Raw genomic sequence first — 21,647 nt, forward strand, 5'->3', positions numbered from 1 at the left:
CGTGCAGTAATCATCGAATGGTAGTCGGACATTTACGTCAATAAAATAAAAGAGAAATGTCACGAATAAGAAAAATGAAATGTAAGTAGACTGCACTTCAAGCAAAAATTCGACAAAATATATACTGAATACGAATATTAAATTCTAATGTTATTATTAAAATATTACAACATTATAATTAAAATATATATTCACACAAATCTATTTGTCTGTGAAGAATCATTTATCATCAACACGGAATATTTCTTAAGATTGATGTTGATAAACGAGATTTCTCGATTTAATACATCGCATGTAGCACAGACATATAAGAAGCTGAAGTTTTCATGACCTAAAAAATAAGTTTTGTTAAAAAGACTAGAAAAAATAAGGAATTTGTTTACATCTTACGCTCATAAATCCTTCCAGAGTGAGATCAAAGATTTTCCCTGCAGTAATAGTTAATCGCTTTTGTGATCTCACCATTATGAATAATAAAACGCGACTGTTAGATGGTTCCATGTTGAACCAAAGTGACTCATATATTGCATCGCTAATCGATCTACTCTATAAAAAATACATCTCGAATTTAGAATACGTAAATAAAACAATATTTAAATATCGTTCAAAAAAAATAAAGATATTATAAATTAATAAAGATATATAGTAGAAATTATTATGCAACGGCAAATATAAAATTATCTGCGCATTTCTTATTAAAATTTTTGCTGCACTATGCATCAATCATTATTTACGGCTTAGAACTGAAGTAGAAAGAAATAATTTCGCATATACTTTGTGCATACAAAATACAGGGGATTCGTTTACAAACCTTGGCACTTAAGTACTCTCCTGCGTAGCAAAATACGAAAACTTCTAACGTCTTTGCGACGTAAAGAAGCACCGATTTTATTAAACCCGCTGTGCTTTTGTGGCTAAGAGTCTACGAACAAATAAAGAAAAATGTCAGTTTGTTAATAATAAGAAGACAATTAATCTTTCTTACAATTATGATCATAAAACCGGCGCAGCAAATGATTAAAGTATTCCATAAGAGTTGCATCAGTGATATGGACGAGAATAGGTTTTCGATATCTTCCGACAAAGTGATAATTTTCCGATGTTTGTGAATGAGATTTCTGATTACAGTTAGAGATATGTCAGGGCTGGTGCTGCTGGACATTTCTATTATTGCTTGCCGCATAATGTCGATCTGGCCACCCACGTGAAGCACCTATAAAGGTAAAACACATCCGAAATAAACAAGAAACATAAAAGTATACATTGTAAAAAAAATTATAGCGCTTTTCGCAGCGCTTTATTACACTTAAAATTGTAAAAAAAAATTTGTTTAACTTATGATAAATATTTCTGTGCTTACCAAGGTGGCTAGTAACGCATTAATCATACCGGCCACAGAAGCCAACGACAATTCATAAAGAAACTGTCCAATCAGGAGACACTCGAAAAGCGGCGATTTGGTCACCTCGAAAGAAAATTCCATTTTTACTGGAAGTTCTCGAAAATCGTCACTCGCGCTCAGTGCACGAAACACATAAGCAGCAACTGATAAGAAGAAAGCGGCTAAAGCATGGACGCCGATAAGCACGATAGAGTAATGACGCGACAGACTCTTAACCGTCATCATGATGGACTCGCAGGAACCGCAATTGCTCCAGTCTCTCTCCATCGCCGTTAGGATATTATGGAATATCCTGTAGACAGTACATCCTTTCATCGAGAACGCATTAATCTTTCACCATGCAAAAAGTAGCTTCATTGAAAGTGTTTATGTAGAAAATAAATGTTATCTTCAATAAACACCATTTTATACGCAAATGTAAGTCGCACGCGTTTTGTTGTTCCACAAGAAATTTTTAAGACAAACGTCATTCAATATTTAAGTCAAATTTCTTAAAATACAATAGACAATTCCTTTTAATATTTATAATAATACCCTTTATTTTTCAGTCTGTCCATATATTGAAAAGCATCTTACCGACGATTCCACCGCAGAGTAAGCAGCTTAAGAAAAGCAAGCGTGTTCGCCAGGGCAAGACCCAAACTGTCCATTAGAAGTGAGAGATTACTAAGGTCAAAATGTGCAACAACATAGGAATATTGATAATACTGTAATGTCGCAATTGCCGTTATGTACACGGACCAATAAAGATCCGGGAAAGCCGAATCTGGCCACATGCCGATAAAACGGAGACCGATTTCAACCAAGCGGCTGATAGTACGTGCGCGGGTCATCGTTATTTCAGAACTATTGTTCTGTTAAAACTCGGTAGTTGTACTTATGTCGACGCGTAAAAAGCAGACAAGAATGTTTTTCAATGTGCTTTACATGATAAAAGAAAAAATACTGAATAATCATAGGGGAAGCGATAAAGCGCAAGCGACTCTTGCGCAGTGATCAACTCTAATAATTTTGTAATTATACTTTAAGTATTCTGAACGTATTAATTCTTGGAAGCTTGCAGGTAAATCGATCGGAAAACAAATCGATGACTATATTCGCTTCCCTTTCGAGGTAGCGAACAATTTAATGTTGCACGATAACACGCAATTGCTTAAAGGTAGAATAAAAGATCAATTTCACATGCAATTACATTCAAGAAGGAAAAAAAGAAAATTATGCGCTAAGTTTTAATGAAAACGTTAACGTTTGCGCAGTTTAACTGTAATCGGAAAGAAAGAGTAGTGGAGAACGTTTATTATAGTTAGATGTTTGTGATACAGCCGATCTCGCTATATTACTTTCTGTTTCTCGCTTATCTATCCGCTTACCTGTTCTCTCTTTTTGTGCAGTTATAGAATCAAGAGTGATGCCGGTGAAAACGTTAGACAAGAAAGATTACTAGACGATTAAAAATGTAAGTAATTAAAATAGCAAAATATGGAACATATTTTAGAAATTAATTATAGACTATATAAATAAGATCTGCACACATTTCAAGCAAAAGTTTTCTAAAGATATATTTAAAGACTATAGGAACGAACATTAAATATTACAATTAAGGTACAATTTCTTCTTTAAGTCTACAACAATGTTTTATAAATACCACAGAAATAAGAACCTAGAAATGTAGAACGTGAAAAAAAAATAATTTTTATGAATTTAATAAGTTTGTTAAAAATAATTTTTACTTAAATAATTTTATGTTTTACAATTTGTGTAATGAAGCTATTCTAACTAAGAACATGTAGATAGAAAAGTAGATATCTATTATACTAATTAGTCTAACATTGCGGAAACATTCAATACATTGCGCAAACTTAGTACATTGCATTTATTACTGATATGTAGGAAACAGAAGCTTTCATAATCTGAAAACAATTGCCCACGATTAATAAGGTGCAATATATTAGAAAAGCATGCTTACAGTATAATGTCTTACACTTGTAAATCCTTCGAAAGTCAAATCAATCACTCTTCCTGCAGTGATCGTTAATCGCTTTTGACATCTCACTATCATGAACAATATAATGCGACTGTCACTCGGCGGCATGTTGTACCAAACCGCTGCATATAATGCATCACCAATCGATTTACTCTGGAAGCAGAATAAACTGCTTAAAACATGCACTAACAGCGATTTTTTATTGCTCAGGAGACATTTTTTTACATCTTTTTAACAATAAAAATTAATTTTAATAGAAAAAATACACGCAGTAAATTATCACAGTAAATAGATATTTACAATTCTTTCGAAATATTAAGAACTTGTTTACGTACTTTTGCACTCAAAAATTCTCCAGCGAAGCAGAATACGAAAGCTTCTAAAATTATCGCTAAATAATAACTCACAGTCTTGATTAAGCCTAACGTATCCTGGCCGGTGCCAATAATCTATAAAAAAATAAAGGAACAATGTTATTCGTTCAAGACGTAAAACAAAAAAAGTGGCCAATATTACTTACTAATATAATCACAAAACCTGTGCAACACATGACTATAGTGTTCCACAAAAGTTGCAACAGCGACAGATGAGTATACAAACTCTCAATACTTTCTGATAAACTAATTATTTTTTGATGCTTGCAAATAAGATGTTTTATAACATTTAAGAATGTGTTCCGATCACATTTGCTATTGGCAATTTCGACCAAGTCTTGGCGCATAATATCGATCTGACCACTTACATGAAATATCTATAAATATAAAATAATATGTGTTATCTAAAACAATACTTCGTCCTGTTCTAATAATTTAGTTCGTATCAGACGGAATATAATTATTATTTTTATATTTTGTAAATTATTATAATATTATAATTTTTTAATCTCTTAAGACAAAATATTTGCGAGCTTACCAATGTGACAAGCAATGAATTGAACAAACCAACCAGCAAAGCTACCACCAAATCATAGAGAAACTGGCCAATTAAGAAACACTCGAAAGTCGGTGTTTTAGAGACATCGAAAGGAAATTCCATTTTTATAGGAAGTTCTCGAGAACTATTGCCAAATTGATTGGCATCGTTCATCAACTGAAATAAGTGGTCGCCGATTGACAGAAAAAAAGCACCCGAGGCGTTGAGGACGAACACTGCATTGGAAAAACGACGCGACATATCAGCCATGTTCATCATCGTGGACGCATACAAATCATTGATAATGCACTCTTTCCAATCTTCATCCATTGTCTTCACAATATAATGGAATATCCTACGGGAAATATATCGGGCATGTATGTTTTATTTCTTCATGTATAATAAATGTGTATGCGCAAAAAATATTTCCGCATACATTTTCATTTAAAATAATGGTGAACTTTTTTCGTCATTTTGTAATATTAATGTAATTGCATTGACACTAAGCACATTTTACATCGTATCCTGCGGAAGGATGTGTCTTACCGACGATTTCGCCACAAAATAACAAGCTTGAGGAAGAAGAGGGTGTACGCCAAGGTAAGACTGAGACATTCCATGAGGAGCGGAATGTTGTTCAATTCAAAATGTGTGAATACGTACACATACTGATAATATTGCACTATTGCTAACGTCGTCACGAAGCTCAACCAATAAAAAGTCGCGTAAGGCGAATCTGGCCACAAACCGATGAAACGAAGGCCGATTTCGACTAAGAAGCTGATAGTATTTGCACGTTTCATCGCTCTTTGCTGATCACTGAACGTTAGCTGAACGTGAAGCCAATGACTGCGGAGATGTCAGTGCGTGAAAAGTACAAGTATATTTTTCCTTTAATATGCTATGCATGATGATGACTAAAGCACTAGACGGTCGTAGCGGAGACGATAAAGCGCAAGCTTCTACCAACATAAATCAATCGTAATTACAGCACGGAAATGTTCTCATCGCATTAGGTCTTGGAAACTTATAGCTATACCAATTAGAAAAAGTAATGTAATTGCGATTATTTTCCTTACGGACGTTTTAATATTGTACTGATAGCATATAATTGCTTTAGAACTGTACATTTCTGTTGTAAGAGCAATTTTATTTCTGTCCACGTCCGGCAAAAAAAAGTTAGTCTGACGATTACTAACGTTCATATCTGTAGAACGCAAATGTGAGATGGCAAGAAAACGTTTATTGTAGTTAGACATAAATAATTTTGCCAATTTTCTTTGTTTCTTATTCACATAGTCTCTAATCATCTTTTTTTGCGAACACAAATGAGGACTTCTAGACTTATGACAAATAATCATAAGAGAAGATAGTAAATTTTGTAATATTGTTTAGTACCAAGAGAGAGATTGCAACACAAAAATGAGTGAATTCAATTGCGCAAATAATACTTTCATTGCTGATTTTGTCATATTAATCGACAAAGAAAATCGACACAAAAATTTTAACAAATTATAAAATGGAAAACAATTTACAAAAATTAGTTTCTATAGCATTCTTGATCTGTTACGAGAACTAAAAAAGCAGTTATAAAATGATATATATTAAGGATGTTTAGTACCTATTTTTAAAATATTAGGAATTTAACAAAAATTTTACAGATTGTTCTTACATATGTTCGGAGATTTGTGACAAAATCCGGAGTCGATTTACTGAAGCAATCAAAAGTTATAAGGATTTTAATTTGCAACGAATTTACCCGTGACTTTATGGAAAACGCGTAACCGTGTTGATTTAAGTGGCTAAAATGGATAGAAAAAAATTTTTTTTGTTGAAGAAGTTTCTTTTCGTACACTTTTTTGGTCACTATTTTTCCTTTTCATCGATAAGGGCCTACTTTTGGCATTGTGGATAAACACAACTAACCTTTATCCGCACGTCAAGCATAATTCAGAAAATTCGAAAATTCTCAGAAAAAAAACAACAGAAATTTAAAAGTACATTTCTGCACTCTACTTATGAATAAATGATAAGATTCTGTGCAATCTTTATTACTCAAACTATATGAGAAGAGCATATATTCATCAAAATCAAATTTCAGCAACTTTTTGCTACGATTGTACGTACAAAACATCCTTAAATAATTTCTATAAAAAAAATATCATTACACATAATTGTAAAAGACAAGCACATATTCATTACAAAAATATCGCATATATAAAGCTTCTTGATAAATATTCTTGATAAATATAAGATTCTAAAGAAGATTCCGAAAGAAGATAGCACAACATATCATAAAAATAGTAAGCAGAATTTTATGTTAATGAAGAAAAAGCAAAATGTCAATTGAAAATTCGATGATTGCAATAGCTGAAATTTGAAAGAGAAAAGAGAGAATAAAAGATTCATAAACATATATACGGATATGGACGAATCTTTGATATTATTACAAAACATGCTCGCAAACCTTCTTTTTTAGATCTGCAACATTTTTTTTATTGACAGCACAATGGAAATAAAAACATAACAATTGATATAAAAAAATTGCACATAGAAAAAGTTGGAGTGGAATTCTATTATCACATACGAAGAATAGTTATCCACTGAATTTTTAAAGGATAATTTACACTGAAATAATTTTATTTCACGACAATTTCATTCATTATCAGTCAACAATAATGATCGTCTGATAAAATTATTATATTTAAGCCAACAGTGAGCATGCACATATTGTGATCGACAGGCACCATCTGAAGTCAGTACGTCGCATTTAATACCGATACATAGGAGGCTGATGCTCTCATAATCTGAAAAGGTGCGCGTAAATAATGCAGTTTAATAAAAGTAAAAGTGCTACATATCGAAGAAAACTGAGAAGTGTTTATGTAGCATAAGACGCCTTACGCTTGTAAATCCTTCCAAAGTTAAATCAACGACTTTTCCTGCAGTAATAGTCAATCGCTTTTGCGATCGTAGCAACATGAATAACAAAATGCGACTGTCGGTTGGCGGCATGTTATACCAAAACGACTCATACACTGCATCGTTAATCGTCTTACTCTAAGAACAGGATAATATTTCATTTCAAATTGCAGATACAAACTCACGAACATTTTTTAATACACTTTTAAAATTTTAATTAGAAAAATTTTTTATGTTTATGCATTTTTATTTTTTATGAGTTCTTTTTTTTGTTTAAAACATGATAAAAAGATAAATAACCGCAATGAGTGCTTTGGATATACGAAGAACTCCTTTACAAACCTTGGCGCTCAAAAATTCTCCTACAAAGCAGAGTATAAAAACTTCTAGAGTTATTGCGATATAAAAACTTATAGACTTAATCAAAGTTGTCGCACCTTCGTCGGCACGAATGGTCTGCAATAAAACAAAGGAAAGATATTCTTCGTCGAAAATGCGAGGCAACAGCCTGCCGTTACTCACAATTACAATAACAAAACCAGTGCAGCAGATAACTAAAGTATTCCACAAGAGCTGCATCAGCGCGATATAACAAAATAAACTTTCGATGTTCTCCGATAAAGTAATGATTTTCTGATGCCTGTGAATGAGACCTTTGATGACAATTAAGGATGTGCTGGAATCATATTTACTGTTAGAAATTTCATTTAAGTCCTGTCGCATAATATCAATTTGACCGCTTACGTGGAGCACCTATAAAAATATGAAATCAAGTATCAATAAAAATTAATTAATATTATTTGAAAATAATTAATACCACATCGTATTTTATTATTAATTAGAAACTCGATTATATCGAACAAAAATGACAGAATATCTATTTTGTTATGAGGAATTGAATATAAAACGAAAATTAATTATCATACATATAAGAAAATATTTTTGCAAAGTCATAAACTTACGAATGACACGAGCAACGCATTCACCATACCAACCACAGAAGCCAGCAGCAATTCGTAGAGGAATTGCCCCGCCAAAAAGCACTCGAATACCGGCGATTTGCTGACATCGAACGGGAACTCCATTTTTATAGGGAGCTGCCGAGAATTATTGTCCACGCGATCGGCGTCGTTCATCGACTGGAGCAGATGCTCGCCGATCGAAAGGAAAAAAGCAGCCAAGGCGTTGATGCTGATCATCACGTTGGTGCAGCGATGCGACAGATCCGCCACGCTCATCATCGTCGATGTGTACGAATCGTTGATGACGCAGTCTTTCCAGTCACGATTCATCGTCGTCAAGATGTAAGAGAATGTCCTGCAGGAAGCAGCTTGTATATCGAGCATTGTACACATTAATAAATTTCTTATAAATTGCTTAGTAATTGCTTAATAAAGGAGCCGTCCTGACTTTCGTATTTGTCTGTTCTAAGTCACTTCTGCAACGGAACGCGTCTTACCGGCGTTTCCACCACAGAACAAACAGCTTGACAAAGGCGAGGGTGTACGCCAAGGTAAGACCAAGACAGTCCATGAGAAGCGGAATGTCGCTCAAGTCGAAATGCGCGAGAACGTACGCATACTGGAAATACTGCACTATCACCATCGTCGTCATGTAGATTAACCAACAGAAAGTCGAGTAAGCCGAATCCGGCCACATGCCGATGAAACGAAAGACAATCTCGATAGGACGGCTGATGGTGCTTGTGCGTTTCATCGCTCCGCGACAATCGCTGAACATTTCGAATCGGCTATCGAGATGTCAATGCACCAAAGCGCTTAAGAAACTTCATTCGACGAGGCGCACATGTGCGTCGTTCGCTGAATAATCGTAGAAAGAACGACAAAGCGCAGGTCTTTCTGAACATCGATCAGTCGTAATTATACGTCGACGATTTCAATCTCATTACTTCTTGAAAACTTATAAGTATACCGAATGAAAAACAGGTAGTTACCTTATCGTCTCTTCTGAAAAAAGCGCATTTGATGTCGTTTAATAGTGCATAATTGTTTCAGAAATAAACATTTCTAAACCCGAAGATTATTTCTATGCGCTTCTATCCAACAGAAAAAAAGCTTTGCACGATATCTTCAAACAAAATCTTAATGTCCATGGGCAGAAAACAAAGGTAGTATTGGAAGGAAAAGTACAGAAAGCGTCCAATGCACGGAGAAGGATTGTTACTATCTACGGTAACGTCTTATATTAAATATATAAATAATACTATTTTTTTCATACACATTTACGTACATGAACACACAGCAGACATAAAAATTTATATCAATATATATGTATTTTCTATTTAACGATATCGAACATTTGGCTAAAACTATCCCTGCCATATATTACATAGGAGCTACGACATTCTTGTGTATACGGAATACCTTTCTCGCAGAATATCCATTTAAACGACGTAAAAAATAAATTTAACTCGGCCTTCCGTTTTAATAAAGAACTCACCTTTCCTTAAGCGTGATCTTTTGTGCTTCTTTAATACAACGCACGCAACACGGATATGTACGACGCAGACGATTTCATAATCTGAAGTAATCAAGTATTTTAATTGCTTTTAGTTCCGCTTCAGCGCAGTCGGCAAGAATTTCTGCGCAATTCACGTAAACTTACGGTCGTGAAACCTTCCAAGGACAAATCCGTCATCTTGCCCGCAGTGATGGTCAGTCGTTTCTGCGACCTTAGCATCAGGAACATTAAGACCCGGCACTCGCTGGGCGTCAGATCGTACCAGAAACACTCGTATGCTGCGTCACTGATGGATTTACTCTGCAATGGTAATGAGCTTCCACGATGAATCACGTCTAATTACGCTTCTTTCAGATATCAACGCGGAACTTGAAAAATTCTACGACGCTACCATTACGCTTCCTTGCGCTGACCTTAGCGCTGAGATATTCCCCGGCATAGCAGAAGACGAACGCCTCGAGAGTTATCGCGACGTAAAAGATGAGAGACTTCGTTATCACCGTGGCGCCTTCATCCGTGCCGACGGACTGCAATGCGAAAATATATATAGCATTGCATAAATTTGTCGGTCATAAATTTATATCCATTGAAGTATATATATATCTATGTGCTTTGCAGTTCTTTTTTTTTTTTTATTATATCGTAATATCTTGTTAGTTATATATATATAAAAGAATCAAAACTCACTATTACAATTAAAAAGCCTATGCAACAGATGACCAAAGTGTTCCAGATAAATTGCAACAGTGCGATATTTGAAAAGAGATCTTCAATATTGTCTGATAGATCGATAATTCTTTGATGTCTGTTAATCAAAATTTTGATAGCGGCCAGAGAAGCTTCAGGTGTATTTTTCTCGGGAGAGATTTCTAACAATCCCTTCCGCATGATATCAATCTGACCACTTACGTGTAGAACCTAAAAAGTCCGATAGACTCTTATAGACATCTTAACTAGAATTTTTGTGAAAAATCAAGAAAATCGATTTTTAAAATACATTTGTATCTGAACATAAAAAATTGCAATATTCGCAGAAACTCATAATTCATTTCTAATATCATTAAAACAACAACAAAGATGAATATTTTTATAATAAAAAAAATAATAATCAAAAACATTGCAAAATTAAAGATTCAATTCTAGATTTTAAATATAATTTCAAGAAAATATCAAAACTTACCAGCGTGACGAGTAAAGCGTTCAGCATAGCAATGATACAAGCTACCGATAGATCATGAAACAACTGGATTACCAATACCAATTCAAAAATCGGAGAGTTATCAACGTTAAAAGGAAATTCCATTTTGATGGGTAACTCGCGAGTCGTAGTTTCTTGATTACTCTTGTTAATTATCGATCGAAGTATCGGTCCGCCGATCGTGTAGAAGAACACGGCCAACGCGTTCGTCGTGATCATGATATTGGAGCATTGACGAGACAGATTGGCGTGTCTGATCATCGTGGATACGTCCGATTGGATTCCGTCGCTCCAATCTTTGTCCATCGTGTCCAAAATGACGTACAACTTTCTGCGAAACGTTCCTCGCATTCAGTATCGTTCGCGCGAGACGAAAACGGTATCAAAACGACTTTCCACTAATGCAAAATACAGTTTGCTCCAGGAAAGGTATCTTACCGGCGATTGAACCAGAGATTGATCAGTTTAAGGAATGACAGGCTATAGCCCAACGTGATGCTCAGACCGTCTATGGTGACCGAGAGATCCTTCATGTCGAAGTGTGCTAAAATATATGAATATTGAAAATATTGCACTACTGCCACCGACACGATGTAAGTCCACCAGTTAATGTTCGCGTATATGCAACGGGGCCACATTCCGATAAAACGCAGACCCGCTTCAACCGACTCGCTGATTGTGCTTGCGCGGCCCATTGTACTTTTGCCTAATCCCGACATGATTTTCTTCGTCGGAGAGACCACGTCTCTGCACACCAGCCACGCGAATCTCGTCGGCGCAATAATGTCGGATGTGCGGCAAAAAATAGAGAAGGGTGGGGATGAAACTGACAACAATGAGACATCGATCAATCGCAATTACTCGTACTTTGTAGAAACGATGGACGTTTGCCAATTTGCTGTATTATAGACTTCGAAAGAAAATGAGATGTGGATAAAAAAACTTGGTTTTTTTTTGCCAGCTTCAGAACGTCAAGTTTTTTTGTTCATAAAGTCGCAAGTCATTTGCTTTAAAAATGCACAAAGCTATCTAACTGCTCGGCGTTCGCTGAGCAAAAAATTAAATATACTGAGACGTGAAGCGAACATCGAGGTAAGGATGAGCAAAAATGTAATGCAAATGGACGGCATGCTGGTTGTAATTCTGTAGACTGAGACTCTTCTGCCAACCATTGCTTTTACTTGAAAAAAACGGCGAGTATAAATATAAGTTATTAAATTATTTTTTGATATCAATATCACACACACGCACAAAGAGATCTATCTACATGCAAATACAGTCCTGAAAACCTAAGTTTTTTATTACAAACTGCGGAAGGTAAATTGATACCTCAGTCTACATTTAACTATAATTTGTATAATCATCGATTCATGATGGATCTGGAATAAATGCAGATAAAAAAGAACCGACAGAAAAAATCCTAACAAATCAATATTTTTCGTTGCATATAACAGACATCTAGATACGATGATTCGTCTTCGAACTTCAATACATCGCATGCAGTACTGACACATACGAAACAGAGGCCTTTATGATCTAGAAAAATCATATTAAACGATAAAAAATAAACTTAAATAAAGTACTGATCAATTAAGTGCTTTTACAAATATATTTTTTCATCAAGCGCATTAAAGTCATCTTATAAAATCAGGTAATAATTATAAAGTGTTTTTTTTTCTGAGTAATGTGAGTGTTGTTCAATCAACGTAAATAGAATTTTAGTACAATTCACACAGTGAATAAATTCATACAGAAATCTTACGCTCGTGAATGCCTCTAGCGACAAGTCCATAATCTTTCCGGCTGTGATAGTAAGCCTCCTTTGCGATCTCAACATTATAAGCAGGATGAGTTTGCTCTCGTTGGGATTCAAATTGTACCAAATTGACTTGTACGCTGCATCGCCGATCATTTTGCTCTGGAGAAGAGTGTCGCAAAGATGTCGTATTGTCAGTGAAATAAATGAATAAGAATTGGCATTAAAAATTCGTTCACATAAAAAAAAATAATAATAATTCGGGTGTAATGTGATCATAGAACCGAAACTATCATATATCCTTGAATTATCATAAATACGTTCTTGCTAAATAAATATAATATTGATCAAAACTTCATATTTAATATGCAAGAGAGCTATATCTTAAAAAAATTTGTATAAAACACATATATAACTTTTGCGAATGCATCATAATATATTCACATTGAAAACAAAAGAAGATTTAACTCTTCGCTTAAACAATTGTGCGTTTCTCATAAAGCAAAAATGATTGCCATTATCGGAAATCATTAGATAATGGTTGCCGAATTGCGTAAATCACACTGCGAGATCTCTATAATGTGAATCAAGCGCTTCGATTGTGCGTTCCGACCTTGGCACTGAGGTATTCCCCGGAAAAGCAGAAGATAAACGCCTCTACCGTAACAGCCATGTAAAACACTATAGCTTTCATCAACGCCGAGCTATCGACCGAATCGGAGTCTTCCATCGTGCCAATCGACTGTAACATCGAACGCAGATATAAATCGCGTCCCCGCACTTTCCACTTTGGCGAATGTTTACTCACTGTTACGATCATAAATCCTAAGCAGCAGGTCACCAGAGTGCTCGACATGAATTGTATTAATGCGATGTAACAAAAAATTTTTTCGATCTTATTCGAGAAGATAATAATTTTTTGATGCTTGCCGATCAGTTCCTTCGTGATGGCGACGGCTAGACGATGATCGTTCTTTTCGGGAGAGATTTCCTCCAATGCGTCGCACAAAATATCTATTTGACCGCTCGTATGAAGGATCTGAAAGCACATATTCCCTAAAAACGTGTGTTGTAAATATTTTTTAATTACAATGATTAATATATATTATTAAACGAAATGCATACTATAACATACGAAAGACATCTTATGATTTTGGATCTTTAAAACAAGAAGAAAAGTTTATAAACAAGTTAATTCGATTTTATCTTGTTTCAAAAATATAGCAATTATTAGAATAGTCCTCAGTTCTAATTATATAATCTAATTGTAAATTACACAAAACATTTGTTCAGAAATGTTTTTCGTATTAGCTGATAATTGCATTCTATACGTTAAGAAAAATTCTGTCTCAGGAAAAACTGCGTAATAGAACACATGTTTACGCGAACTCCTTTCCTTTAATTTGAGATTCTGAAGAAGCTTCCACATGTTGCAAAGGTTAATTAAAGCGAATGCGAAACTAGAAGAAAACAATCTCCTTTCCACTAGCAAAGAACGGACAGAGTACTTGTCAGTGCTCTACGATAATGGACACCCGGTGTTCTCATTCTCCCTCATTTGTATACAGAATGAAAATACCGTTGCCATGTAGAATACAGTGATCCCACACGATATCGTTCGCTTATGTACAGGAAAAATAGCCTAGAAATATTGAGAGAGAATGTTTTTCCCCGCAGATGCCACTCACTAACGTGACGATCAGCGAGTTCAGTATGCCGGTTACTGCGGAAGATGCCAACTGATGGAGGAACTCCACACACATAACGAGCTCGTAAAACGGCGACTCGTTGCACTCGAACGGTAGCTGCATCTTCAGCGTGAACTCGCGTTCCGGTGTCTCGGCCGTGTCGTCGTTGTGGGACACGAGAACGCCGATGCCGTAGGAAAACGCTCCCACCGAGTGAAGCCCGATGATCACGTTAGAGAAGTACCGCGACAGATTGGCCTTGCTCATCATGGTACGCACGTCGCCGGTGGCAGCTTCCCTCCAATCTGTAGCCATCGCAGCTAGGGCGTCGTAAAATATACTGCGGCAGTTTACTCTATCCGGTATATGGATGAATGATTCGCACTGAGATGGAAACAACTAGGTCCCGCGAAATAACACATCCTTTCAGAGCGCATTTGATAACATAGCTACACAATTCTTTGTGTAAAATCGAATATAAACTATACTTGTTATTAAAATATATTGTGATACTTGTATCACCTAACAAAACAAAAGCTGGACAACATTAAAGATCTTTTTGTCATCATAATTAGGATTTCATAATAGTAAATTCATAATATTTTATTGGAATTTTTCGTAATAATTGAGTTTAAACAAATCTGTGCAGATAAACTGGCGATCTCAGTTTCGACCGAAAAATGTTCTCTTACCGACTATTCAACCATAAAATAATCAATTTCAGTAACATCACGGTGTACTCCATGGTGACGCTTAAACCATCCATCAGATGCGACAGATCGTCATTCCCGAAGTGAATAATAATCCACCAGTACTGACAAGTTTGTATTATGCCTGTGGTCAGTATCCAAGCAGCCCGAAATAACAACGCGTACGGCGCGTCCGGCCAAATTCCGACGATTCGAAGACCGATTTGCACCGAAAGGGCGACGGTGCTCGTGGGCGTCATTTTATCGCGTCGTAACACCATACAATTTGTGCTAAAATACACCTATTACGCCAGGTTTGGTCTAAAGTTCGACACCCAAATTATCCAAAATACGCCGTACTTGTGACTTTGTTAAGCGCCGTAAAGCCACGGATTATAGCGTCAATAGGCTGCGTACAGCTCTAAAACAACTCTAGACCAGCGAGTCGAGCACGCAAGGGCCGAGAACTAAACGCAGCCATAGGAAGGTAATCACCGATCAATTACAGCCGACCGGGAACGAGAGTTATGGTGCTGTACGTGAGGCGGAGGGAATTAAAGTTGCAACAATCGAGCGATGATTACGAAGAGTTGTACGATCGAGGTATACAATTTTGTCTTATTGTATCGTAAAAAATGTCGAGAGGCGAATTAGTTGCTTGAAAAATGCAAAAGGCGGCTTTTTTACCCAGGCTTTGCGTGGGCAAGCGCGAATCCAGAATAATGACGACAGATTTTCCGAGAAAAATAGAGAAATATGGTGGAAAAGACATGGATCATGCGCGCCTAGGTGTTTTCAAGTGCATGCAGTATGATGGCAACTAGCGGTGATTTCTTGTGGAAGTGCCAAATATCACGAATTGCGAGTTTCATATTTTCATAATAATATTAACAATTTTTAAATAAATGTTGAGCTTTCCTTAATTAAAATATTAAATCGCCAAATTTTTGATTATTTTGAAAAATTCTCTATATAATATTCATTATATACATTCTTATTTTTTGTATTGTTCTCAGATATTTCACTCAACAAATCAAGAACAGAAACAATAAAAAAGCTGCTTTTTATGCTGAAGCAATGTTACAAGCGTAGAAGCATAATAAAATTCTACTAACTAAATAATTTCTTTGTATGCTACAAGATCAGGTAGAATATCATATTGAAAGAGAAAATCTAATGAATAACTAGAAAATGTAAATGAATAATTTTCGATATTGTCACCGTACCTGCGATGTTATTAAATTATTTAATATGGTCAATTTATAGTAATAAATAAATAATGCGTCAATTTTTATAATTAACAGCGTGTATATATACAATTCTAAGTTTTATCGGCATCAGTACATTGCATATAAAACTGATATATACGATGCGGAGGCTTTCAAGCTCTGAAAAATTAAATGGCATGCAATAAATTTTAATTCACCGTGTAAGTGCATCGCGCGCGATAAAATAAAACAGTTTTATGATTACAAACAATGTGAACGATATAAATCACATTTAGTTATTGCTTCTACAATGATTACAATGTAAAATAACTTAAAATGTGATATGTTATTAATTATACTGTCCTTAAACTCTATTGAAAATTATATATGAATTTAATTAATAATTCTTTCATAGTCGCACATTTAGTACTAAACACGTCTGGCGAGTTTTGATAATTTCGCACAAATAGTACATTATAAGATATAAATCTTAATATTAAATTATATTTAAAACATTTCAGATATTAAGTATAAAATTATTCTTAACGCCAACAATCACGAAAACGACAATCTATTATCAATGTATATATAATAATATGTTTAAAGGATCGACAATTTTATTGTTGCTGAAAAAATCTTACGGTTGTGAATCCTTCCAGGGATAAATCCATGAACTTCCCCGCGCTGATCGTCAGTCGTTTTTGCGATCTCATTATCACTAACAGCAGAGTACGGCAATCCCGAGGCTTGAAAGTATACCAAAGTGATTCATATGCCGCATCGCCGACCATTTTGCTCTAGAATGCAAATGAGAGACAGATGCGTGGAAAAACGAGACGTCGCCCTTGGCGCACACAGTGCTTCATTTCTACGTGAGTATCGGACTTTTTTATACCAGCAACACGACGTAGTAATTTTTTAACAGTCCAAAGTTGGAAAAATTTCTAACAGATGATTTGAGATACTCACTTTATTGCTAAGATATTCACCGGCGAAACAGAAGATAAATGCCTCCAGAGTGATGGCTATGTAGAAAAACACGGTTTTTACTAACATCCTGATGCCTTCGTCTGTACCTAACGACTATAAATCAGAGAGAGATTCAAGAAGAACGTTGATGACTATAGGCAGAGGCCTCAGACACGTGGCGTGCGGACGGGAAGCGGTCAGTTCCCCCCATCGCGCAGCCCGCAAGGGCCTTATGATAGAGGTAGTGTAAACGAAGGTATATCCTTTCACTTTTGTAGCTTTTCAGCTGAGAAATAACTCTTCGCTTAACAGGCAGCGTTATACCAACACGTTAGAAGAGAGAACGCTAATGCACCAACAAATAAATCTTTTTATTTGCGCACAAATAAAACTTCCGCGCTTGTGGATAAGTGGCGAAAATTTTCGTGCCTGCGTAAATATGTACGTCTGAGACCACTGCTGTAAGATAACAAATAATATCCAAAACGCAAGTTTATATAAAAAAAAAAAAGAAATAGCAGTGTCTAAAAATATGAATAAAAATTGTAAATATTATTTGTTTTTTTATTAAATGTAAAGTTAAATAGTTTTAGTTAGCTTGTTAAAATTCAAAGTGTGTATATAATTATATGAATAAATTCGGATGATGTTTACGCACGCGCTATAATTTTTTGTAAAGCACAATTAGTTAATGCGATGTCAAATTTTTAACATAAATATTTTTAACATTTTTCATAAAATTTCAAACATGTTTACAGGATGTTTACTGATCAGATACTCACAGTTACTATGAGGAATCCGATGCAACATATGATCAGCGTATTCGAGAAAAATTGCATCAGTGCGATGTGACTGAAGAGACTCTCGATGTTCTCCGAGAAAGAAATAATTTTTTGGTGTTTATTGATTAAGGATTTCATAATAGCAGTGGATAAATCGCGCTCATTATCCGTAGGGCAGATTTTTTCCAACTGCTGATGCATAATATCTATTTGTCCACCAATATGCAGCATCTAAATATTATAATAATTATGTAGTTATAAAACAGCTAAGAGACAAATGCATATTTAAAAAAAAAACAAGAACAAAAAATGTAAATATAAAAAAACATGTTAAAAATAATCTTTTATTTTCTATATTAAAAGCGTTTCAATTTTTTAAAATAAAAATGTATATTAAAACAGCATAAATGTATCCGTTGATCACAAACATCAAACAAAAGAAGTAAAAAACAATGAAAACAAGCGAAAACAACCGAGTGTTAGAAAACAAAAATTACCACGTCACTTTGAAATTTGTTATTAAGTTTAGTGTATTCAAATTTTCAATGTTTTACTATGCACCCAGTAATTCGCTACATTTACTATTCCTTTTAGTAGACCAAATAATTTGATTCTCGCGAGCTAAACATGAATGTTATTTGCGAATGAATAAGTATTCATATAAATTTATAATTGTTAGATAAGACTCATCTGTATTTTATAACCGATTTGCACTTTAAAGCGTTTTGTACTTTAAACATATATGGATATGTCAAAAATGTTTGCATTATGCATAAATATCAACGGCGTGTCAAGCGTAGAAAATCCATTTTTTACGCATGTCGCTACGTCAATTTTCTGCCGAATTTATAACGTTTCGAAAATCCGACGAGCGTGCACGCTATTTATGAATGAACGAGGCGTGGGTGTATACGTGTATTTTTGTGCCGCGCGTAAGCTATTGCGTAATTATTGCACTACTAGGATCACGCTGTGATCATGATTCAGCTGACCAGCAGTAGTAAGCTCAGCGAGGATCAGCGAGGGTGAACGAGGGTGAACGAGGGTGAGTGAGGGTGAGCGAGAGTGAGCGAGAGTGAGCGAGAGTGAGGGAGGGTGAGCGAGGGCGAGCGAGGATTGCGTGCACTGTCGGGAGGCTCCGTCTTATATCGGGATCACTCGGAATATAATCAATACAAATCGATAAGCATGCTTAAGCGATTGATAAGCCTTGATATTTTATTTAAAAAATTACAAGACAGATTGACATAAATTTAATTTGAAAGCTACGACTCGTGCGCTTTTGATAAACCGAGATTTATCTCGATTAAATGATTTGAGAGATATTATCAATTGATTGCAAAAATAAAATAAATCTTTTAGTATAGCACATTGAAGCTAAAAACAATTTCTATTAGTCGACGCGTTGAATACTGTGTTCGCACTATGTATCGTGTTGTTCAGTTTTCTTTTTATTTCATGTATATTTTATTTGTTTTTTTAAGCTAGTGTTTTTTTTACGTGCATTGCGCATATATTGCGATTTAAATATCGATGCAATACCGTTGTTCTTTTGTAAATTATTTCAACATTCAGCTTAAAATTTAATTCGATTGAAGTGCACGCTTGGCTAATTTTTGGTTGATATTCTTGTTATTTTGTAAAAAAAAATAAAGCATTAGTTTATTTAATTGCTAGTAGCTTAATTTTTATATTTGATGTAATGTTTTTTTTCTAAAATTCTCTTTCATGAGGCGTTAATTAGGAAAAAAAGAAAAATGTTTAAATACATTTTCCTTTAAAATCACGTATCATACGCACACATATAAAAATGAGCTTTATTTATCATATCTTTTCATAGAGATGTCTGTTAATTTAACGTTAATAAATACCGCACTCTCGCGTCCTGTGCTCGTGTTTTTATGTTAGCGTATAGGAACAATATAATAAAACGTTATAAAATTATAAAAATCATATCACAAGTAAAAATATGCAATTTAAATTTACACGGTAAAGAAAGTCATAAACACTATTGATAAGAACTTACCAGCGTAACGATTAATGCGTCGAGCATACCTATGGAGGAGGCAACCGCCATTAGATGAACGAATTGCACGCATATCACGATCTCATAAATCGGCGATTCGCAGAAAACGAAAGGCAATTCCATCTTTATAAGCAGCTCACGACAATCGTCGCCAGCCTGCCTGCGAAAACTGACGCTCGCGGTGCTGTAAAGTAACACCGCCGTCGAGTAAACGCCGATGATCAATTTCGAACAACGGTGCGCGATGATCCCTTTGTTGATCATGGCCTGCATGCTGGAGTACTCGTACCAGTCCTCGGACATCGCAGTCAGGATACTGATGAATATTCTGCAATGCAAGACTTCGCAACGTGTCGCAACACCGATGCACACTCTATATTCGCAAGGTACCGCGCAAAAGATACCAATTCGCAAAAGGAAACACGTTGATTGCCAAGTTCGTTTTTGCTGCTTTTTTTTCATTATCAAAAATGAAATTTCTGGTTCTTAAACTCTAGATTACGATGTATGTATTACTATTTTGCAGCTTAAATTGTAACATTTATGTAATATTTCTACTTCATAAAATATAAAAATGACAAAAACTAGATATTGTAAAATGTAGAGTATTTTACAGAAACAATAACTTCGCTCGGCAATCAACGTAACACACAACGTTTCTTAAGATTAATGAAAACTCACAGGAAAGAAATGCATACCGGTTATTAACCCACAGGACAATCAGCTTGAAAAAGAGCAGACTGTACGGCAAGGTGGTGCTTAAGCCGTCTATCAGATTGGGCAGCTCCTTCGTGCTGAAGTGCGTCAGGAGATAGTGATACTGGAAGATCAATCCTGTTCCCATCACCGCCGACCAGATTAGCCTGAAGAAGATACAGGAATTCGGCCATATCCCGGTAAGACGGAGACCGATTTCGACCGGACGACTGACGGTGCTGATCGGTATCATCGCAAAATTCGCTTCGTCGACGGACCGAACGAACTGAGCAAACGTTCCTGACAAAGCTTTGTGCGTGACGGCTGCACGTTCGCCGGAGGAAACGCTTCGAAATATTAACATAAAGATCGGATGCGACCCCACCTTGACATCCGCCGACCAATCGCAAACGCTAACCATGTATTTTCGTCATGTTCTTAAGAATGCAGGAAAAAGTTGCAACGATCGAACGATGATTGCAGGCTTCGAACGAGTGCTACTTGGTGACTTCAGGAAACAGGAAAACCGCCTCTTGCTGTTATTGTGGGTGATTTACTTTAAAAATGCAAGATAATGGGGAAAAGTGCGGTGCACCAGTACAACAGTGCGAAAATCGCCAGACTGTCCAGAAAAGTTTCCGAACAAAGAATAATGGAAGATCATTGTTCGTGAAAGATCGCTCGAAATGCATAAAGAAGCAGGCAAAGGCAGACAAAATAGCTTCCGAAATGTATATAATTTCGAATTACACGTGCACGATGTTATATTTTTAAAGTGATTTTGCATCAAAATAGTCAAAGGTAGCTTATAATATTTCAGCACAAGCTGACATATTTGTGTGTATACACAAATTTTAATATCTATATCTACTTGGTGGGCAAGAAATTTTAATAAGCGCTTTAATGAAATTTCGTACGATGCAAAAAGTAAATA

At 35.5% G+C, this 21,647-nt stretch overlaps 5 protein-coding genes and 3 long non-coding RNA genes across 15 annotated transcripts; 3 read left to right on the forward strand and 5 right to left on the reverse strand.

Moving 5' to 3' along the window:
- Positions 1-122: 122 nt before the first annotated feature.
- Positions 123-2,235, reverse strand: LOC105670816 (odorant receptor 13a-like). 2 transcript variants are annotated; one of them, XM_012364537.2, is made up of 6 exons: positions 1,979-2,235; positions 1,361-1,694; positions 986-1,213; positions 812-922; positions 391-546; positions 123-331 (listed from the first exon to the last, which is right to left on the reverse strand). In XM_012364537.2, the coding sequence occupies exons 1-6, from the start codon at positions 2,233-2,235 to the stop codon at positions 281-283; spliced, it is 1,137 nt and encodes a 378-aa protein (XP_012219960.2). In that variant the 3' UTR covers positions 123-280. The 2 variants fall into 2 exon arrangements, with proteins under 2 accessions (XP_012219960.2, XP_067206902.1); XM_067350801.1 differs by lacking the exon at positions 123-331 and having other exon boundaries at positions 427-541.
- Positions 1,130-2,057, forward strand: LOC136998250 (uncharacterized). Its single transcript, XR_010888864.1, has 3 exons — positions 1,130-1,221; positions 1,365-1,819; positions 1,951-2,057. It is a non-coding gene; the product is annotated as an uncharacterized lncRNA (long non-coding RNA).
- Positions 2,236-2,962: 727 nt separating the features above from the next.
- LOC105670815 (odorant receptor 13a-like) lies at positions 2,963-5,514 on the reverse strand. The gene is made up of 6 exons (XM_012364536.2): positions 4,845-5,514; positions 4,299-4,653; positions 3,907-4,137; positions 3,722-3,835; positions 3,384-3,539; positions 2,963-3,312 (listed from the first exon to the last, which is right to left on the reverse strand). Exons 1-6 carry the CDS (start codon positions 5,099-5,101, stop codon positions 3,262-3,264), a joined length of 1,164 nt encoding a protein of 387 aa, XP_012219959.1. The 5' UTR covers positions 5,102-5,514; the 3' UTR covers positions 2,963-3,261.
- A 1,452-nt stretch (positions 5,515-6,966) lies between these two features.
- On the reverse strand, positions 6,967-8,957 carry LOC105670817 (odorant receptor 13a-like). 2 transcript variants are annotated; one of them, XM_067350773.1, is made up of 6 exons: positions 8,680-8,957; positions 8,183-8,537; positions 7,743-7,973; positions 7,563-7,676; positions 7,203-7,358; positions 6,967-7,105 (listed from the first exon to the last, which is right to left on the reverse strand). In XM_067350773.1, exons 1-6 carry the CDS (start codon positions 8,934-8,936, stop codon positions 7,055-7,057), a joined length of 1,164 nt encoding a protein of 387 aa, XP_067206874.1. In that variant the 5' UTR covers positions 8,937-8,957; the 3' UTR covers positions 6,967-7,054. The 2 variants fall into 2 exon arrangements, with proteins under 2 accessions (XP_067206874.1, XP_067206873.1); XM_067350772.1 differs by having other exon boundaries at positions 7,563-7,973.
- Positions 7,967-10,417, forward strand: LOC105670822 (uncharacterized). Its single transcript, XR_001100493.2, has 4 exons — positions 7,967-8,524; positions 8,653-9,166; positions 9,236-9,412; positions 9,794-10,417. It is a non-coding gene; the product is annotated as an uncharacterized lncRNA (long non-coding RNA).
- Positions 9,495-12,294, reverse strand: LOC105670814 (odorant receptor 13a-like). 3 transcript variants are annotated; one of them, XM_012364533.2, is made up of 6 exons: positions 11,338-12,290; positions 10,882-11,230; positions 10,389-10,619; positions 10,115-10,228; positions 9,846-10,001; positions 9,495-9,761 (listed from the first exon to the last, which is right to left on the reverse strand). In XM_012364533.2, the coding sequence occupies exons 1-6, from the start codon at positions 11,616-11,618 to the stop codon at positions 9,711-9,713; spliced, it is 1,182 nt and encodes a 393-aa protein (XP_012219956.1). In that variant the 5' UTR covers positions 11,619-12,290; the 3' UTR covers positions 9,495-9,710. The 3 variants fall into 3 exon arrangements, with proteins under 3 accessions (XP_012219956.1, XP_067206878.1, XP_012219957.1); XM_067350777.1 differs by lacking the exon at positions 10,389-10,619 and having other exon boundaries at positions 11,338-12,291; XM_012364534.2 differs by lacking the exon at positions 9,495-9,761 and having other exon boundaries at positions 9,864-10,001; positions 10,093-10,228; positions 11,338-12,294.
- LOC105670813 (odorant receptor 13a-like) lies at positions 12,294-21,096 on the reverse strand. Of its 3 annotated transcripts, XM_012364532.2 has the most exons (9): positions 20,699-21,095; positions 20,018-20,358; positions 17,992-18,222; positions 17,210-17,323; positions 16,882-17,037; positions 13,464-13,694; positions 13,269-13,397; positions 12,662-12,817; positions 12,294-12,435 (listed from the first exon to the last, which is right to left on the reverse strand). In XM_012364532.2, the coding sequence occupies exons 1-9, from the start codon at positions 21,075-21,077 to the stop codon at positions 12,385-12,387; spliced, it is 1,788 nt and encodes a 595-aa protein (XP_012219955.2). In that variant the 5' UTR covers positions 21,078-21,095; the 3' UTR covers positions 12,294-12,384. The 3 variants fall into 3 exon arrangements, with proteins under 3 accessions (XP_012219955.2, XP_067206861.1, XP_067206862.1); XM_067350760.1 differs by having other exon boundaries at positions 13,269-13,694; positions 20,699-21,096; XM_067350761.1 differs by having other exon boundaries at positions 13,269-13,694; positions 20,018-20,345; positions 20,716-21,095.
- LOC105670821 (uncharacterized) lies at positions 15,026-18,353 on the forward strand. Of its 2 annotated transcripts, none has more exons than XR_010888858.1 (5): positions 15,026-15,635; positions 15,724-16,178; positions 16,900-17,112; positions 17,192-17,450; positions 17,968-18,353. It is a non-coding gene; the product is annotated as an uncharacterized lncRNA (long non-coding RNA). The 2 variants fall into 2 exon arrangements; XR_001100492.2 differs by having other exon boundaries at positions 15,029-15,635; positions 17,222-17,450.
- Positions 21,097-21,647: the final 551 nt, after the last annotated feature.

Source organism: Linepithema humile, chromosome 2, assembly GCF_040581485.1.
Source record: "Linepithema humile isolate Giens D197 chromosome 2, Lhum_UNIL_v1.0, whole genome shotgun sequence".
Taxonomy (NCBI): Eukaryota; Metazoa; Arthropoda; class Insecta; order Hymenoptera; family Formicidae; genus Linepithema; species Linepithema humile.

Bases quoted from the DNA above. Each gene is read 5' to 3' on its own strand.
- LOC105670816 (XM_012364537.2), bottom strand. From the start codon at position 2,235: ATGACCCGCGCACGTACTATCAGCCGCTTGGTTGAAATCGGTCTCCGT. The intron at 1,695-1,978 runs GTAAGATGCTTT...TACTGTCTACAG, and splicing joins ACTCTGCGGTGGAATCGTCG to GATATTCCATAATATCCTAA. The intron at 1,214-1,360 runs GTAAGCACAGAA...TTACCTTTATAG, and splicing joins ATGCGTTACTAGCCACCTTG to GTGCTTCACGTGGGTGGCCA.
- LOC105670815 (XM_012364536.2), bottom strand. From the start codon at position 5,101: ATGAAACGTGCAAATACTATCAGCTTCTTAGTCGAAATCGGCCTTCGT. The intron at 4,654-4,844 runs GTAAGACACATC...TATTTCCCGTAG, and splicing joins ATTTTGTGGCGAAATCGTCG to GATATTCCATTATATTGTGA. The intron at 3,540-3,721 runs GTACGTAAACAA...TTCTGCTTCCAG, and splicing joins GAGAATTTTTGAGTGCAAAA to AGTAAATCGATTGGTGATGC.
- LOC105670817 (XM_067350772.1), bottom strand. From the start codon at position 8,936: ATGAAACGCACAAGCACCATCAGCCGTCCTATCGAGATTGTCTTTCGT. The intron at 7,974-8,182 runs GTAAGTTTATGA...ATATTTTTATAG, and splicing joins ATGCGTTGCTCGTGTCATTC to GTGCTCCACGTAAGCGGTCA. The intron at 7,106-7,202 runs GTAAGGCGTCTT...GCACCTTTTCAG, and splicing joins CTTTGGAAGGATTTACAAGC to ATTATGAGAGCATCAGCCTC.
- LOC105670814 (XM_012364533.2), bottom strand. From the start codon at position 11,618: ATGTCGGGATTAGGCAAAAGTACAATGGGCCGCGCAAGCACAATCAGC. The intron at 10,229-10,388 runs GTGAGTTTTGAT...TTCGCATTGCAG, and splicing joins TAGGCTTTTTAATTGTAATA to TCCGTCGGCACGGATGAAGG. The intron at 9,762-9,845 runs GTAAGTTTACGT...TGATTACTTCAG, and splicing joins CCTTGGAAGGTTTCACGACC to ATTATGAAATCGTCTGCGTC.
- LOC105670813 (XM_067350760.1), bottom strand. From the start codon at position 21,077: ATGTTAATATTTCGAAGCGTTTCCTCCGGCGAACGTGCAGCCGTCACG. The intron at 17,324-17,991 runs GTGAGTATCTGA...TCTGATTTATAG, and splicing joins TCGGATTCCTCATAGTAACT to TCGTTAGGTACAGACGAAGG. The intron at 17,038-17,209 runs GTGAGTATCTCA...TTTGCATTCTAG, and splicing joins GTGAATATCTTAGCAATAAA to AGCAAAATGGTCGGCGATGC.